At 36.7% G+C, this 19,287-nt stretch overlaps 2 protein-coding genes across 3 annotated transcripts; one reads left to right on the top strand and one right to left on the bottom strand.

Moving 5' to 3' along the window:
- The first annotated feature begins 578 nt into the window (after positions 1–578).
- lbx2 (ladybird homeobox 2) lies at positions 579–3,768 on the top strand. The gene is made up of 2 exons (XM_051127865.1): positions 579–1,292; positions 2,666–3,768. Exons 1-2 carry the CDS (start codon positions 965–967, stop codon positions 3,109–3,111), a joined length of 774 nt encoding a protein of 257 aa, XP_050983822.1. The 5' UTR covers positions 579–964; the 3' UTR covers positions 3,112–3,768.
- Positions 3,769–6,599: 2,831 nt separating this feature from the next.
- On the bottom strand, positions 6,600–14,970 carry pcgf1 (polycomb group ring finger 1). 2 transcript variants are annotated; one of them, XM_051126995.1, is made up of 9 exons: positions 14,788–14,970; positions 11,324–11,429; positions 11,031–11,183; positions 10,877–10,948; positions 10,692–10,797; positions 10,097–10,139; positions 9,888–9,974; positions 7,218–7,298; positions 6,600–6,769 (listed from the first exon to the last, which is right to left on the bottom strand). In XM_051126995.1, the coding sequence occupies exons 1-9, from the start codon at positions 14,968–14,970 to the stop codon at positions 6,719–6,721; spliced, it is 882 nt and encodes a 293-aa protein (XP_050982952.1). In that variant the 3' UTR covers positions 6,600–6,718. The 2 variants fall into 2 exon arrangements, with proteins under 2 accessions (XP_050982952.1, XP_050982953.1); XM_051126996.1 differs by lacking the exon at positions 14,788–14,970 and adding an exon at positions 14,640–14,773.
- Positions 14,971–19,287: the final 4,317 nt, after the last annotated feature.

The following is a 19,287-nucleotide window of genomic DNA, read 5'->3' as shown; positions in this document are numbered from 1 at the left end:
TTTAACTCCGTTAAAAGCTATATATATATACATACTATATATTTTATTTTAATAATATAATATATAATTATGATCCACATTTGAGCTGCCTTGCCCGTGCAGTTTTGCAATGAAGTCAAAAATAATTTTATTGGACTGAAACAATGACATGCCTTGCATTCTGATCTCGTGTGACAGCAGATACACGAGGTGTGAGAAAATCAGGCTGTCATAACAGCCTCCAAAACGGCAATAATCATGATATTACAGTCATTAGTCCTTCCCAAGTTGTTTCCACATGGACAATTTTAAATGTTCATTAATGCCTAGGTTGAATGCGTATTTTATTGTTATACTTATTTGTTTTTATTTTACACTGTACATTGTCGTTATTCTGAAATTGAAGATAGATCCGCTTACGCGTTGACACATGGAGAAGGCTAGTAGTATTGGTGTTAATGAGAGCACTCTCCCTTTTCAGGGAGGTATACGCGTGGAGCACGTGGTTTGCCCTAAGTGGGAGTGGGATGCATCAACAGATGCATAAACATCCCGAGCCATCTCCCCTCTCTTTAAACTTCAGGGGGAAACTCCTCCTATTCTCGGTCCAATTCATTATTATGGTCTGGCCCTTTAAGACGGAGCAGCGGGTCAGCAAGTAGTGTAGTGTTTCTCTAATTGAACTTCACAAAAGCAATCAACAAGAACTCGTTAGCGGTCGCTTGCTGTTTTGAGCCTCCTTGAGACACGGCTACACATGCTGAAGATCTTCATGGAGCAGCTCAGAGAACACTGGAGCCGCATATGAGGACTAAAGTTCGGGGGGCTGTGACGCCTGAAGCATGGTGCTTTTGGAGAGCCACTTCAGACTGAGGAAGAACAACGATTCTGTTTAAAGAAAAAGGAATAGACCAGGCTTTTGTATGCAGAAACAAGTTTGAGCGAACTAGGTGACTTTCACTCGAAATCGTTTCTTGGGACTGAGATGACCTCCAGCTCTAAAGACATGAAGGCAGGCTCCGTTTTGCAGTCCAGCGGCGAGGAGAGGCGGCGGGGTCCCTTGGACCAACTCCCACCCCCGGCCAACTCCAACAAGCCTCTCACCCCGTTCAGCATTGAGGATATCTTAAATAAACCCTCCGTCAAGAAGTCCGTCGGTAGTCTGTGCCCTCCGCGCGTACTAGAGAAAGTGACCGGCTCGAGCGCGTCTCGGAACGGGATCAGCGCTCCGTCCTCGCCGTTATGCGCTCTGGAGGAGCTGGCGAGCAAAACATTTAAGGGGCTGGAAGTCAGCGTTATACAAGCTGCAGAAGGTAAATGTTTAGTCTTTTTTCAGGGGGGTTTGTAGTTTTGCATTCGGATTGTGTTTACGAATTAATCTTCGAGTTTTAAATACGCAAATAGAAGTTAGTGACACTTCTAAAAGTGTGTTATTGTAGCGCTAGCGATATTTGTGGGTTTTACAACTAATGTCGAATGCTTATTTTATACATGCAAATATATTTGTTAATCAAAATTAATTTTTTAGGTTCAGTATTTTTGTTATACACACTTCAGATATTAAATTTATCTTGGTATTTTTTTACTTAGCTAAATGTCACCAGCGATTCATCGAGTGTGATCACCTACCCCTCTAAAAATTAAAGTTTCTTCGATGGTCAAGCAAAATAATATATAAACTCGCTCTTTTTATCAATAATAATTTTCATTATGGCTTTTGAGTTGCTAGATGGTTCTTTGGAGATCAGAATGATCAGTATACTGATTCACGATTCTTAAAAATGCCAGTAAATGATGGTTTCTGCAGAACCAAGTTCTTTGTAGATCTCAGAAATGTTCCAAAACTTCGTTTTCAGAAATACAGGTTTACGTGATAAAACGCACCGTGCCTTGTCGAGAATTTTAAAGAGATGGAAATCATGTATGTTCGTTTGACACATTTACTGAAAACAGTCCTCGATCGTGACGTTCGTGTTGACATTGCAGAACTGTCTTAGTGGGTCACGCTAACGGTTAAGGTCGTCTGTAATAAGATTGAGGCCAGTTCTGTGGCGTGATAGGCTGCTTGATTAACACATCAAATATTTCGAATTTACTTGGCAATCAATAGTTCAGATGTTTTGGAAAGTTTCTCCCCCTCTTTTCAAGAACAGCTGTTATGCAGCTGGAATGAACAACTGCGGCCTATCACATAACACAACAGTGTGTACACTCTTAAAAATAAAGGTTCTAATTTGAACCAAACATGATTTTGCAGCCTGACTCCAAAGGAGAACCTTTTTCAAGTTCTACAAAACAAAATAAACATTTACAGTCTGTTATGGTGCTTGAAAGAAACCAAAACACTGATCTGAAGAACCTAGAATGTAACGTTTAGGGATTTTTTAATCTCCAGAGAACCAAATAGCAACTCAAGAGCCATGTACAGCCAAAAATAGGACCATTGAAGAGCTTCCAAACAACCTTCAAAAAGAAGGCTTCACAAATAAATCATCAATGTGCATTTTATTTAAATAATGGGAAATGACATTTCATGCATTTCAGTTTACTGAATGAGCATTAGCTTTATAATGTCTGGGAATGACCTACTGATGAAAGTTATTCTGAATTGTGACCCACACACGCCGCCTGCGTTATTCCTGTCATGTGTTCCTGGAAATCAACTCTCCTTTCTTTCCATTTAAAGGTCGTGAACATCTCAACGCCTTCGGCCAAAGACAGGCCTCTAAAAAACGAAGGAAGTCCCGCACGGCCTTCACCAACCACCAGATCTACGAGCTGGAAAAGCGCTTTTTGTACCAGAAATACCTGTCACCGGCCGACAGAGACCAGATCGCACAGCAGCTGGGTCTGACCAACGCGCAGGTCATCACCTGGTTCCAGAACCGACGGGCCAAGCTCAAAAGAGACCTGGAGGAGATGAAGGCAGACGTGGAGTCTCTCAAGAAAATCCCGCCACAGGCGTTGCAGAAACTGGTGGCTATGGAGGACATGGAAGACCCTCAGGGTGGCTCGGGGCCCATTTCTCCCAGCCTTTCCCCAAGAGCCTTTCCACAGTCCCCGTCCTCGTCCAGAGGCCAAACCACAGACGAGTTCTCAGAGGAGGACGAGGAAATCGAGGTGGACGATTAAAAGCAGGCCCTTGTTTTCAGAGGAGGGCATTTTTCACAACTTTTGCACGGACTCTGCGGAAGAACTTGAAATGCAAGGAAAGTTTTCTGTCTCCCTTATTTTTAATTTATTGAAAGGACCTCTACGTTCTGATGTCCAGGTCGAAGACATGGTTTAAGGAATACGTTTTCATAAGATCTGAGAAATGCTTAGAGATAAATGGTACAGTATCAAGACTGCAACATGTGTATGTACATTTTAAGCTTTATTTCTCGATTCTCGAAGGAAACGTGTGCAATTGTTTACACCGTTCAACACATTTATGACCGCTGTAGAAACTCTATGCCAAAAGTGATTTTCAATTAAATTCTCAGCTGAATAGAATTATATATTTATAAATAATTTCAGAAGTCACCAGAAAGCAAATTTATTCAATCTTGTTTCTACATTGTAATTGTCAAGACTCATTTCCCAAAGTTCTACATTATATATCCCAGTTCCTGGCACATTTCCTACTGGCATTATTAACAAATTATTACAAAATGTATGTCCAAAACAATGCAAGGGCAAGGTTGTGTATATATATAACAAGTTATGATGCATCTAACTCGTTAAATTTATTGTAACATTCTATTTAATCCTCATTTATGTAAATAAAGGGTATATGTAATTTCACAATGTTTCCTTACCTTGAGTCAGAATTTAATCATGCATTGCATGCTGAGCTGAATTCTAAAATAAGAATTTCCCTATAAGCTTGTGGATATAGGAAATCCAATTTTCGAAATTTCTTGTATATATATATATATATATATATATATATATATAAATTTATATATATATATAATTATGCCACAACAACAATTTAAAAATCACAAGTCTCTCTCTTTTAAAACCAAATTTTATTCATCGGTAATTAAATTCAAAGTGGTTGAAAAAGTTTAGCACCACCTAAAATTTTAAAGCAGCGATTAAATTTAATTTTAGGCCCACTGTTTTAGTGGCATGGTTTTTACAGTGTAATATAGCGAAGGTGCCATGCATAAAATGTTTTATTTTATGCAAACGTTTTATGGCACACTCTCGTGGAGTTAAACAGCTGAGAGAGGCCGAGCACTTTTACACATCGCTTCATTGTGTGTGTTAAGAAGAGTGTTTGTGTGTGTTAAGTGCTTGAAGCTTAATTAGGACAATTGAACAAGGTTCCCCCTCTCACATTGTCACGAGGACAACATAAAGCTTGCTTTCCTCCTCGCGCCATATGGTTTATGAATCTTCTCTAACACAAACTAGTCAACGTGATTGATTAGGTTAACCCGCCTTTGAGTGCGCATTAACAGTTTCAGTCGGTCGAGCCCAAATAATACCCCACATCTGTGCCCGTGTGTTAAAAACGCCCATGAATAGCAGATGATTTGCATGCGGTTCCTAATGAATAAATCTCAATAGGAAGCCGGTGGAAATGGGGAGGATTGTTGCATCCTGGTCTGGCGAATTTCTTTCGGCCCATTTGTGTCAGTTGTGAGCAGATCAAGGCAGCAGTTTTGGGGCAACGAGAAGATGGAAGTACAATTGACCTAATCGCTTGGAATAGTTGGGGTTGAAAAGTCAAGTAGATTTTTATGAGCGCTTTGTGGAAAGACTCGCTGGAGAGCCGGAGTTCTCAGAGCTGTCGAGGCAGCGGCACATTCTCGTGCTGTTTTGTGTTTTCTGCTCCGATTGAAGTCCGCACAATAGTTTGAAATGCTTCGGGTTCCTACTGAGAGTCGAGATGACTGGAATTTGAAGGTATATGAATATGAATGCGGTTGGACTATGACGACTGAAAGCCGTGATTTCACAGTGTGAAAATATTCGAGCAAACATCCAAGCGCGTTAAAAGCTCTGGAAGGTCCTTTGGACGACAGATCAGCATTTCACTTTAGGCAGCAAAATTTGCTTCGTTTAATAGAACGTCTGCAAAAATGTACAGAGTGAAGGTTTTCATTCATGTAAAAGCCGGCAAAAGAAGTGGAAACGCAGACGTATGGAAACGCAGTTTGTGCTTTGTAACAGATGTTACTAACAAGTCCACATTAAACTGTTTTCATTTAACGTCTTAATATTGTCAACTCAATATGAAAAACGAATGCCAGAAATAATAATAACAATAACAAAACAACAATAAATCTACTTATAACGCTTTAGAATGTATTGAATGTACAAACGTAGCCTACGTCATTATTATTGTTATAAAAAATTAATTTTAGATTATTAGTTACTAGAAAAAAAATGTAGACATGCGCTCGAATCTGTTTTTAATCATTTTTTTTTAAAGTTTGTGTATTGTTGCCTTTTTTACTGGAGTCGCGAAAAAAATGTCTAAATTACATTAGAGGCCTATGCAGATCACGTGTTATATTTTATTTCGTTATCTTTAATAGGTGCCTTTATATGCGTATATATAAAATATATGTAGCCTAAATGTTTAATTTAAAATAAAATAATTGCGAAAATGTACATACAGCCTATTTCTTTTACATAAACATATTCGATTAAAGCAGAGCGGAGCAGAATCGTGTTTTAAAGTCTAACACGATTGTATTCTGGATTATTTAATGCTTTACAAGAGTTTAAAAAATAGCCTAATGTTCGTATTATTTACTGCTATAATACTACAATTAGGCTAGTTATGTGGCATGGTACAATATGGTACAAAGTAACATTATTGTACATATTCGACCCTCCAAATTATTTTAAGTCAGCCGTAAATTTGAAAATAATTTATTGTTGTAAAATGTAAAGCTATTTGATCAAAGAAAAACACATGGAGAAATAAGTTTAAAAAAATAAAAAAAAACACGTTTTTAAAACATTTTTAAAAACACGACACTGTAAACAAAGATTACCTAGTGGACGTAAATAGAAAGTTTACCTGGTAAATAATAAAATATGAGCGTAAATTTACGTAGCCTGTTAAAACACGTGCGTCTCCCCAAAATTATATCATATAGAACATCTAAAGATCTGATTTTTAATGTCTAACTGACTGACAGTATATTTTCTTTTCTCCAGACATTTAACGCGTTTTCCAATCACAACTGCTACATCAGATTTACTTTTTCCTTCATGTGATGGTATTTTGTGAGTTGATACACGCATGCTTTCATACTAGTACTGCAGTTCTACTACACATTCTGCCTGAGGTTGTCACTGTATCTTCAGAGCGCTACATATAATGTAGTCTGAGATGAAAAATGCCTGAGATGATCCTAATAGAGTCATTGTGAGGTGACTGAAGGGGATCGGTGTTAGTAAGGCTCTATTGAAGACCAACACTGCACCCTAGTGGTTGATTTCTAAATACACTGAAGCTCTAAATGCAAATTACAGAGTCTACCTTTGGACTTTAACAAGACTAGAATTCGTTTATATAATAATCATATAATTTGCAAATACCTTTTAAATTAAAAACAAACATACACACACACTCAAACATACAATACAAAATGCACCCAGTATTTTTTACCACTTAAAATTTATTTTCAAAAATACAAAACAAAAAAATAAGTATATATGCACAGAAAGCTATTAAAATAGAATATGTGAAATACAAAATATTTACACCAATTGATATTTTCACATAATCCTATCTTGTCCGTTTGTCTTTTATAGCATAATGAAGTACCAGTGGTTGTGCCTAAAAGGGAGACAAAGAGGAAAAAACATTAGACTGTGAATGAAAGGTTTAACAAAGTATCATCCTGTTGACAGGCTAACGACTGACACTAAACAGAGATTGTGAGCAGAACGTCATCCGTCGCACTTAAAAACATATGAGGCATGGAATTACTCGTGCTGAACACTTTGACGCCCCACAAACCAGAGCAAGACACCGCATGAAGCAATATGGAGAACAGCACTTCCATTGCATTTTTCAGACCACAAGGCGACATCACGCATATGGCTTTTCCTAGTACTAATAAATCTTTGCCTGTGATTCCCCTCAGAAGATTCCTTCAGTGAGTAAAGCGGAGCACAGTAAATCGCTATAGAAATGAAGATCCCACCTAAAGGGAAAGCAAACGGGCTGATGGTGTGAAAGAATGCGGTATGAAATTAGCTGGAGACGTTTGAGACTACGATACCTTTCCAAACCAGTGAGACAGCCAGAGACGCTTCATGGTCATGTGATCTGGGAGAGATTCGTTATTGAATAACATCTGGACCTGCAGCGCAACAAAGAGCACACAATGAAGACAGAAGACAATAGGGCAGGAGGATGAAAAAGAAAACAATGAGAAGTTGCATTTAAAATCTCTTAAAAAAATTATTGTATTTTTAGTTGGCCATCCTATTTGGTTCTTTCTGAACAACAAATTCTCTTAATTAGGATGTAAACATCATACATGCATTTATATAATCATATGTTGTCTGTTTGTCTAATACAGTGTCTGGATACATTGAAGCCGCATGTCACGTTCATAAACAACAGACCAGTCAGCTGTAAGCTCAAGACTAGATGTCAGCAAAAGAAAATGGGTGAATTCTTTGTTTCCTATTTCATTTTTAACAGAAAAACGCACTCATATGTGCTACTTTGTATTGTATTTCTATTCATATGTACTATTTTTGACCTTGGACCACAAAACCAGTCTTAAGTAGCACTTGTAGCAATAGCCAAAAATACATTGTATTGGTCAAAATTATACATTTTTATTTAAAGGGGTCATCGGATGCCCATTTTCCACAAGTTGATATGATTCTTCAGGGTCCTAATGAAAAGTCTATAATATACTTTGGTTAAAAATTCTCAATGATTGTGTAAAACAACACCTGTTTTACCTTGCCAAAATAAGCTCTGCAAAAATCATCTCATTCTGGTCAAGGCTGCTTTAAATGCAAATGAGCTCTGCTTGCCCCGCCCCTCTCTTCTCTCTGTGGAGTGAGGAGCCTGTTTACTTTAGCCGCCTTCAGCAACTAAACTTGCTAACTAGCACATTATTAGGAAAGGCGATCGCAAAGATTCATTAAAAAACCCTTATACACACTTCTGCTGTAAGTGAAGCTGGATCATGAATGATTCGCGCGAACATAGACAGATATATGTAGATCGGGAGGTGCATTCCCTTCACAAACAAACCTAATCTACTGCATCTTCAGCGCTTAGATGTTGGGAGTAAATGACGACCACTATGTTCATTATTACATCCAGCAACACAACACCTCAATCTCTCAATCGGAGATATTCTTGTCTAACTTACATCCCTGCTCCAGCATCGAAACAAAGAGGGCGGACTGTTACAGCTGATCTGAGGAAAGACGCTCATGTCAATCAACTATCGAGGGAGCGGCCTCTGTCGGTGTGACGCCACAACGACAGGCATCTGAGAATGGCTCGATTTGAAAAAGGGAATATTATTTTTACAGATTAATTAAAAACCACTGCATGGTTTTTTATCATTATAGTGTAGATTTGTACATACACTGCCAACACACATTAATGTTCAAACAACATGTAAAAGTGAACTTATGTTCCATGAAGATTTTCCTACTTTAAATATATCAAAACTTAATTTGTGATTAGCAATATTCATTGCTAAGAACTTAATTTGTTTAAAGGCGATTTTTCAATATTTAGATTTTTTTTTTTTGCACCTCCACATTTCAGATTTTCAAATAGCTGTATTTCAGCCAAATATTGTCCTACTGTAGCAATTAGGGCTGTCAAACGGTACCGCTCCTCACCGAGCGCTCACAAATGTGACACTGGACAACAAAACCAGTCTTAAGTCGCTGGGGTATATTTGTAGCAATAACCAAAAATACATTGTATGGGTCAAAATTATAGATTTTTCTTTTATGGCAAAAATCATTAGGAAATTAAGTAAAGATCATGTTCCCTGAAGAAATTTTGTAAAATTCCTACTGTAAATATATATAAACTTAATTTTTAATTAGTAATATACATTGTTAACAACTTCATTTGGACAACTATAAAGGTGATTTTCTCAATATTTTGATTTTTTTGCACCCTGAGATTCCAGGTACTCAAATAGTTGTATCTCGAACAAATATTCTATTAAATATCCTATCCTAACAAACCATACATCAATGGAAAGCTTATTTATTCAGCTTTCCGATGATGTATAAAACTCAATTTTTAAAAATTGACCCTTATGACTGGTTTTGTGATCCAGGGTCACAAATAAGCACAACGGGAACGTTTGAAAGCCACGTGTGTCAGCGGATCCCTAATACATCTGCATATAGACGGATCCTCTGACAGACACGGCTTTCAAATGCTCCCGTTGTGCTTATTTGTGAGCGCTCGGTGAGGAGCATGAAGCGCTTATCATTGTAGCCAATCACAGCCATGTCTGTTGAGCACGAACACTATGGCCAATCAGCGATGTTTAAAAATCGGCTCAACAATGCTCAAATGTGAGCGTGAAATGGACGTTTTTAAAATTTCAGTACTGAAAGTACCGAACCCGGTACCATTTGACAGCCCTAGTAGCAATACCATACATCAATGGAAAGCTTATTTATCAGCTTTCAGATAATGTATAAATCTCAATTTAAAAAAATTGACCCTTTTGTGGTCCATGGTCACATATAGTTAAAAAGAAATAATGATGTAAAGTAGTAGACCAGAGGCCACAAAAACATAATGAGATGCCATATATTAATATATATTAATACATTTCATTAAAAGCATTTTTAATACAATTTTTAGCATATTTTATACTATTTTTTATGTGCATTACACTCACACATATTATTATATATATAATTTAAAGGAACAAAAGTCACACCTGATGTTTCTCCACGTTAAGTCGATGACATAACACTTTCCTCAAATGTCGTACCTCAGCTCTGACCGAACAACGTACAAATTTCTGCTGTAGGAACAATAAACAAATTTATCATCACTTCTAATAGAAAAAGCAAACAATGTTAAGGTTTTCTTGAGAATGGATGAATGTACAGTACAGTCATCTTCCTCCTCCAGTTGTTGTCTTACCTGTAGAGTTAATTTATTTTTGTCCTTCCCAGAAAATGAAGAGCTAAAAACAAGATGAAATGATAATTATTTTAATGTATCTATGCTCATCATTTAAAAGCTTGGAGTTGATAAGATTTTTTTTAAATGTTTTTTTTTAAAGAAGTCTCTTTTGTTCACCAAGGCTGCATTTATTTGACCAGTGAAAAACTGCAATATTATGAAATGTTATTGCAGTTTAAATCAACTGTTTTCTATTTGAATATATTTTAAAATGTAATTTATTTCCGTGATGCAAAGCTGAATTTTTAGCATCATTACATTATTATGAATGTTGAAAACAGTTGTGCTGCTTTTTGTGAAAAATGTGACACTTTTTCCAGCATTCTTTGATAAATAGAAAGTGAGAATACAGAAGAACAGCAGAGTTCAAAAGAACAGCATTTATTTGAAATATATATCATTGGTAACATTACAAATATCTTTACTGTCACTTTTGATCAATTCAGTGTTTTCTTGATGAATAAAAGTATTAATATCTTTAAAAAAAATCTTATGGATCTGAAAGTATAAAAAGGAAATGAATGAATATAAGCTATTACTGCCGTCTTCCTACCTTTGCCTTTCCAAACATAGAGAAACCTGCTCGTCATATCTGTAGAAATGAGCTTTGGAGTGGTCAAAGCTTGTGTAGGGTAATCCTGTATTATCTGGAACTGAGTCTACAAGAAAACACAAACATACTTAATAACTATCTTAATAAACACAAACAGCAGTATGTATCGACATGGTATCGCTTACCTTCTCCAGACGGCTGTATGATTCGTTCTAGACCTCGTGACTGATAGAATTCTTTAATTCGTTTGTCTTCACCTAAGAAGATCAAATGGAAACGTAATCATGACTGACAAGCAAACAAACTGATGCTCGAATTGATTCTGTTCGCTATACTTACTCTCTTGTAAACCTGGGACTAGTTTGTAGACAATGTCTTGCATGACTCTGTCCAGCTTTAGATTCAGCAAGGGCTGCGTTTCGTGGATTTTGATGTTACACATCGGACAATACTTGCTGGTCTGGAGATACTTCACAATGCAACTCTTACAGACTGCAGAGAGACGGTGGAATGAAAATGAGTAAGCATTGAGTAATTTCTTCTGCATAAATGATAACTGAGAAGTAGGCTGCTATAAATCTGTTCACCTGAGAGGGTGTTATTAAGAGAGAGATCAAATACACAACACTTACACGTATGGAGGCATTCTGTGATGGTGGTTGCGTCGATAAAGTATCCCGCACAGAGGTAGCACACGATGTGTTCATTTAGGTCCTTTATTTTTATTTTAACTTCTTCCTGTAAAGCAAACAGGTTGTTTAAGATCACTGTGATATTGTTTACTAGCATAACACCACCAGCCTTTCACATTAAGGTGTTTTTGGAGCACTCCACGAATGCATATCTACAGTGCAATATAGATGCGTCATCAAACTGGCGTCACTGAATGTCAACAATGCCACGAAACCTGCATATTTTGCTTATTATTGCTGCTGAAAATGATCAATTATTGTCATGGTTTGGACTGTACTAATTGGTCAGACCAGGAAGAACATTTGGACTACTATAGACTGACAAAAGTGGTTGGCCAAACTGAGCCAGGATTTCCAGGGCAAGAATCTTAACAACATTTGTGTTTGTTCTTATCATTTCAGGTTGGGTAGGTGAAATATTAGGCTAATACCACCTATTAAGTTTAATTTGTCAAAATATTGCACCCTTTCCTGCTTACTAAGTCCTTCTCTATATGATTTAGCAGCTTACACATGTTGTTTTTTTTTTTGTTTTTTTTTTCCGTGGTTTAGGCAGCATAAATTAGCAGAACAACATATTCAGTAGTACATTAACTGCGCAATCAGTGCTGTTGTTTACATCCGAGTATTGCCAGTATGGCCACACATCCGGGTAACTGACCAAATTGTGGCGTAAGTGTAAACCCTTTATTGTTATTCTATGTCAAAAAGTGTAAATAAGACACTTTTTCAAGTCTATCCATGACGTTCCCATCTGTCACCTAGTGTAAAGCCCAGTCAGTTTGGTAAAACTGAAAAACAACATTTAAATTGTGTCTTTCTAAAACAGGTTTTGGTGAGAAGAACTCTTGAAAATATGTTAAATATGACAACTAGGATATATATATATATATATATACACGATAGTCAACATTTGAAGTGGATCAAAACCTTTCATCAAATGTGTCCCTAAAAGCAAAACAATACCTGTTCTTGTCCTAGGACAACTTTGGTGAACTTTTCTGATCCACTTCAAATGCTGACTACTGTATATATATATATATATATATATATATATATATATATATATATATATATGGGTAGTTGACTTATCACTGTGTCCTATGGTGTGATGGAAAAATGTAAACTCTAACATTGAAGACAAAACTCTCTCATGCGATTTGTAACTAAGAATGAAGATACATTTTTCTCATCTTATTTGTATGTTAAGTTTTCTTTTCTATATTTTTGCTATGTCACACCATAGGACACGGTCCAATTTTTATTTGTCAACTACCCATATATTCTGTAATTTGTATTTAGCTTACACATATAACTAGTTGACATCAAATCAAATGTTGTAACATGCTAAAATTTAATTAAAACCATGATTTTATGACCATGTAATTAAAACTGGAATTAAACTAAGAATATATATATATATATATATATATATATATTTCTTAGTTTAATTCCAGTTTTATGTAATATATGAAGAGTTCAGATGTTCAGAGTTCGGCTAAAAGCCACCTTGGTCAAAAATGAGATAATGATACTGAGTGAATGCTCCTGACACATAGTATATGTCCATCAAATACTTTTACTTCAAACTCACAAATTCGAGCCTCAGCCCAATCGGAAGTACCAGTACTTACATAGAAACCTATACAAAGTGGCCAGAAAGAAATGCTAATTTTAAAGAAATATGTCAGATGGATTTAGAGGCTTTTGCATCTGAACTCTTCATATATTATATATATATATATATATATATATAGTAGTCAACATTTGAAGTGGATCAAAAAAGTTAATCTTATTTGAAATCACTAAGATTTTTAATATTAAAAATACAGGGGAATAAATTATATTGTGAAATATTATTATGTAAAACAATTCAATTTATTCCTATGATCAAAGCTGAATATTCAGCATCATTACTCTAGTATTCAGTGTCACATTATCCTTTATGCTGATAAAGGATCCAATACGCTGATTTATTGTCAGTGCTGGAACCAGTTTTGCTGCTTAATATTTTTTGGAAACTGTGATACTTTTTGACAGGATACCTTGATGAATAAAAAGTTGCAGAGAACAGCATTTATTTAAAATAAAAATATTTTTGAACAATATATACTGCCGTTCAAAAGTTTTTGGTCAGTAAATTGTTATTCTTTCTCTTTTTTTTCGAAAGAAATTATTACTTTTATTCAGCAAGGATGTGTTAAATTGATTAAAAAGCGATAGCAAAGATTTATACTGTCAGAAAAAAATATATATTTTTAATAAATGCTGTTCTTTTTAACTTTTTATTCATCAAATAATCCTAAAACAAAGTTTTAGAGTTTCCAAAAGGAAAAAGGCAATACAACATAGATCATTCTTATAATAAATATAAATCAGCATATTAGAATAATTTCTGAAGGATTATGTGACACTTGAGACTGGAGTAATAATGCTGAAAATTCAGCTTTGCATCACGGGAATAAATTATATTTTAATGTGTATTAAATTAAAAACCATTATTTTATATTGTAATAACATTTCGCAATATTACTTTTTTCTGTATTTTTCAGATAAGTGCAGCCTTGATGAGCATAAAAGACTCCTTTAAAAAACATAAGTCTTACTGAGCCAAAACTTGCATATATATCCAGTGCCTCCTTTAAATACGTGGATTACAAAAGTAATTTGTTGCCTACAACTATTTATATGCACGCGCTTCTACTTTGGTGCTGCAACAGCGCGCTCTACTTTTCGGCGAGACAGGTGTCATTTATAAACAAGCCTGCCACTGGCTAAACATAACAGAGTATATTCGCGAGTACTGAGTTCACATCAATCACTGCCAGAGCTGCAAGGCACTGTGTTAAACAAGGACTCGATGTCGAGGTATGAAAACGGCAGGACGAGCATATGATCACAAGGCTCACTTTGGGTCCCAGGACTGAATTCGTACGTACAAAATGCGTTTTCTGTCACGCATGTTCAATACGGACACGCGCTGCAGATCACAAAGATGCACTTGTTCACTCGTCACGGCCAACGCGCATTAATAAACATGTGGGATATCACAGCGCAGCACGCGTCGTGAACGAGCACCGTTATAATCCTGCGAGAGCGCACAAACAATCCGTTTTAATAGTGTGTTGAAGGCTGGAGTTGGAGAAAACTACAACGCGAGAGATTCGCCTGGGACAGAAATGACAAGAAACACCTCGCCACGGAGAACAAAAACACAACCGCTAGACACAGTGGATTGATTCTTCGCAACACTCACGCCTGCGCAGACACGCAGCAAGGTCTCGCACTCCATCTCTCAGCTTTCGCGCCACACAGAACGCCCCTCTCACGCGTGTTTATAGTAAGCGCGGGAAGCGCATGGCGAAAGACTGGCCGCTGAGGCGATTTCGGTGTCTAACACTCACCTCGTTCCTTAAAGGGTCGAGCTTGTAGACGTTCTGCAGCTGATTTCTTAGCCGCATAGCTATCGCCATCGGACCTTGTTCCGCCATCTTTGGGAATTCTGCATACTTCCGGGTAACGGGAGAGTGGGTGAGTTCGGTCGATGAGAGGCGGGGGGATCTGCTGGTTTTTCCACACACACTCATTCTCATCCCACACCGATATTATCACTGGGTGTGTGCAAACAGCTTTCTAAAGGACTCCGTCAGAGTTTCTAGGCTAGCATTAGGCTTTGGTGTATTATATCTTATGAGTTTAAGTCTCAGTAATATCAGCAATTTCTGTATGAGAGTGATAATACCTGACAGGATCATAAAACCTACAGTACAGACTCAAATAGAATCGAACAGAATATTACCAAATGTTTAAGACTTAAAACTCAACCGTTTTTTTTAAATATCACTATCTAGAATACAACAGAACAGAACTGAATAGACCCTTTTCAAAAGACTGATGACGTGTTTCAACGGTCATCAGCATCGTAAATCCTCAAAAGTTAATTTTTATATTTAGATTAAAAATGTTGGGCGTCACTGTAGCATACCTGCTTACTATATTATACGTAATGTCCTTTTTTACAAAGGATCTTACAATATAGCTTGAAATTGTTTATAAAATGAGAAAAGTTTGGTTTGGAGCCTGACCACTTTATTTTATGAATATTACTTGTTATTTGATTACATCAAATCCACTGGACTACAGAGAAATATCCAGTTTCTTCTTAATAAAAAGCTCCTCATCAATCCAAAACACAGCGGTCAACATATGAAGTGGATCAAAATCTTTTATTAAAGTTGTCCTAAAACCAAAACGATACCAGTTCTTGTCTTTGATTAACTTTAATGAACTTTTTTGATCCACTTCATATGTTGACCACTGTATTTTTGTGTATACTATGAAAAAATAAATGAAAAATAGTTTCCTTTTCACCTTTACAGAAATCACAAGAGTAATCAATATCTAATTTAAAGCATTTAAGCACGTTTTTACTCTCCTTTTCACTGTTCTCAAAGTTTACCCAACTATGATGACTTCCACTGTTGAGAAACCTGTGAAATGTGAAAAAGGTCTGTACTAAATCAAAACTAACCTGCTATCTTGGTTCTGAGGCCTTCATGTGTAACCAGTGCTTTTTGTTTTCTCTCACTAAGAATAAAATGAAAACATTCCACCCTAATCTTAAAAACATTGCAGCTTTATTTTTTTTTATATAGTTATTTTTTAAAATGATCTTTACTTATTAAATAAATACTGATTTTATAAGAATGCCACAAACAATTACAAGTCCAATTACAGTGGCAGACTATGGACCTCAATGTCATATTTAAAGTTTCGAAAATGAAAACAAAGCAGTAGGTGATAAATATACAGTCAGTTTGGTGAGATGTATATGGATTGTTAACCATTCAGCAGATACAACCTTACAATTTTATCTTTCCAAAACTCTTTAAAAAACAGCGTAGGACCTCTTAAATGAACCAAATCCCTCACATTGTTTTTTTTTATGTAAACAATTAAACAATGTATGTTTGCCGTAGACATGTAGCTGTTTATTGTTCTATAATCAGAAGGACAAATTGAAAATATTTTCTGTTTTAATCAGCAGAATGTCACAGATGTTGTATGTAGAGCTTAAGTTGTCTTCAACAATTTAAACTGGTTATGCAGTCAAAAGTGCAATGTTGCCGTGTAACCACTAGATGTCCCTACTCGCTTTAATGTAGTTATCATGGATTGCTGTAAAGCTTCAGAAACAAGTGAACAGCCCACACTTGTTCTTCAGCCCAAAGTCTGGTTTCTGCCCTTTTTCATGACTTCTGGAATTTAACAAATGCAAATTCATCATTATTGCTTCCAATTCAAGTTCATCTCAACTTCAGCTTATCATATTTAAGTAGTACCACACTGATATTATAATGTCTGATCAACATGACTTTGTTTAACTTGGAGATGAAAGTACATGAAACTGAAACGTTGTAGCTAGTTAGACTGCACATAGAAATGTTAATTTAACAACTGATTGTTTCTTCTTTTTCTTCTTAGAAAATAGAACAAAGTGTCTTTATGCGTGTTGGTTTTTCTCATTTTAGGTAATACTGTCTCATAGGTGGTCTGTTTTGTCTTACCTGTCAAAGCCTATTAGAATTAATCCTGTTTTCACCTGTTTGGACTCGATGTGTATTTTAACACAAAAGACACATCGTCTCATCTTGACTGTGATTGTGAACCTGAATGAAACCATGTTTGACTGAGCAGTAACTGTAGAAGTATGAATTTCTAACACTGCAAGTCTGAACTGCGAAGCTGTGTTCTGTTTTAACACAGACATCTGATGGGGTCATCGCACATCTGAGTGACAGCACCTGACTCCACATACAAATCGTGCCTTTGGGGCGGACAGAGCACAACCGCAAGCTCTGACGATAACTGAACACATCAAAGAGACGCCGAACCCTTTGGCGCACCGTGTCATTTATTTCTTCACCGTATCTCAGACAGTTTATGGACACTAAGTCCTTCTCTTGTTGCCTTTTGTCTATACACATATCAAATCCTTCCAGCTTCCCTCCCTAGTATCTAAAATTAAATAACGATCTGATTGTTTCACCTGTCAGCCAAAGGCTATCAAAGTGAAGAAGATAAGGTAAACTAATGTCCAATAACTGGAGTCATTTCCATTGGACAGACTTCAGTTCAGAGGGAGATACGAGAGGGATGTTACAGAACTTTTAATGAAAACATGTCACTGAAATCGCAAGGCAATTCAGTATGTTTTTTGTTGAGATTCATTCATGTGAGGGAGAAGAACCAGAACATGTTTCACTAAAGAAATCGCAATTGCCGACCGCCTTCACCCTGAATCGAAGCCAGATCTTGATAAGTGGAAACAATCCGTCTCATTGATTCATTATAAAGCTGCTTTATTTTCCTCACCGCTAAGATGTGTAAAAGCTTACACAGGGTGACTGAAGATATGTATCCAGTAGAGTTGGTTCTATATTTAAATTATCTGACTAGCATAGAATAGCAGAAAACCTGGAACAAATGGTCTTAGAACAAAACTAGAATTGTATCGTCTGGTATTCCAACACTTATCTGAGATGCTATTTCCTCTTGAATTAAAGGGATTTAGTTTGTCTCCTGTTGGCAAAAAAGTGAGTAAAAAGAGAAAAGAGAAAGAAAAGACTGTCATGCTGATTTCAGTGCCCCTGGCCTAGACCTGTTCACCCAAAGCTCCAAAAACAACCAAACAAACATCCATGCCGGATAGGAAGCTCGCCTGCCAAGTCATGCCAGAGTGAGGCCCTCTGTTTGGGGCACACAGACTTTTGCCTCCCCCTGTCCCAGAGCAATCAGAGCATGTAGGGACGGACACCGAGCTTTTTGTTTTCGCCTGCTCCAGCAATTAGCTGCCAAGTGGCAAGCTAATGAAGATAACCCCCTCCAAGCCCTGATCAGCAGCCAGGGCGCTGACGACAGCTCAAAACACAAAGACTCTTACGGGAATAAGAGGGGGTTAGTTTGGGACCATTTTATTGTTGTTCTGTTTTATAATTCTGTTTTATTATGATCAGTATTGGGGGGTAACGCATTACAAGCAATGCAATGTAATTAGATTACTTTTTTCAAGTAACTAGTAAAGTAACACGTTACTTGTTTACTTTTTACAAATAAATAATGCAGGTTATTTTGTGTTCCCATTTATTGATTGACAGCTGTCCTGTCCCTATGTTGAGAGAAATTGGGAGTAAGTGCAGAGACGTTGTGTGCGCTGTGTAAACATGATGCTTACAGTAGTTCTAGACTAAATGTGAACATGCATTAATTCATCTCACTTGCAAAAAAAAAGATTCAGTATTCATAAAAAATAAAAAGTAGTAAAATACAAACTCAGAATATGGCACAAACCTACAATAATTAAATGTTAAAGAGTTCTCCCAAAAATAAAAAATTAGCCCATTATTTACTCATCCACCAGGCTTCCTATGTGTATATGACTTTCAGACGAATCCAATCGGAGTTATATTAAAATTTATATTGGTTCTCACAAGCTCTGTTGTGGCAATGGGTGGGTGTTTCTCTTCATCAGTCCAAAACAAGTCCAATAAAGTGCATCCATCCATAATAAAAAGTGCCTCACACAGCTCCGGGGTGTAAATAAAGGCCTCCTGTAGCGAATCGATGTGTTTTTGTAAGAAAAATATCCATATGGTCGTACAGAGAAGTAGCTCCGGGCAGATGACGTATGATGTCGGCATTGGGATTTTGATATAAATCAAGAGGGGGACTTCCTTGCTAAAGTAAGGAAACTTTGCTTCCTTTGCTCCTGTAAACAAATGTTGGCTTTCACGAGACTCACTACGTCATCTGCCGGAGCTGCTACCATGTATGACCAGTTGGCGCAAGCTAGATTAAAGTGATTATTACATTTTAAATATGGATATTTTTCACCCCCCCGGAGC

The sequence above is a fragment of the Labeo rohita genome, chromosome 14, assembly GCF_022985175.1.
Source record: "Labeo rohita strain BAU-BD-2019 chromosome 14, IGBB_LRoh.1.0, whole genome shotgun sequence".
NCBI lineage: Eukaryota > Metazoa > Chordata > Actinopteri > Cypriniformes > Cyprinidae > Labeo > Labeo rohita.
The sequence above is the reverse complement of the archived record's forward strand: the minus strand, read 5'-3'. Positions and strand labels throughout refer to the sequence as shown.

Bases quoted from the DNA above. Each gene is read 5' to 3' on its own strand.
- lbx2 (XM_051127865.1), top strand. From the start codon at position 965: ATGACCTCCAGCTCTAAAGACATGAAGGCAGGCTCCGTTTTGCAGTCC. The intron at 1,293-2,665 runs GTAAATGTTTAG...TTCCATTTAAAG, and splicing joins CGTTATACAAGCTGCAGAAG to GTCGTGAACATCTCAACGCC.
- pcgf1 (XM_051126995.1), bottom strand. From the start codon at position 14,970: ATGAGTGTGTGTGGAAAAACCAGCAGATCCCCCCGCCTCTCATCGACC. The intron at 11,184-11,323 runs GTAAGTGTTGTG...GTCTCTCTGCAG, and splicing joins CACAGAATGCCTCCATACGT to TCTGTAAGAGTTGCATTGTG. The intron at 10,949-11,030 runs GTAAGTATAGCG...TGATCTTCTTAG, and splicing joins AGTCCCAGGTTTACAAGAGA to GTGAAGACAAACGAATTAAA.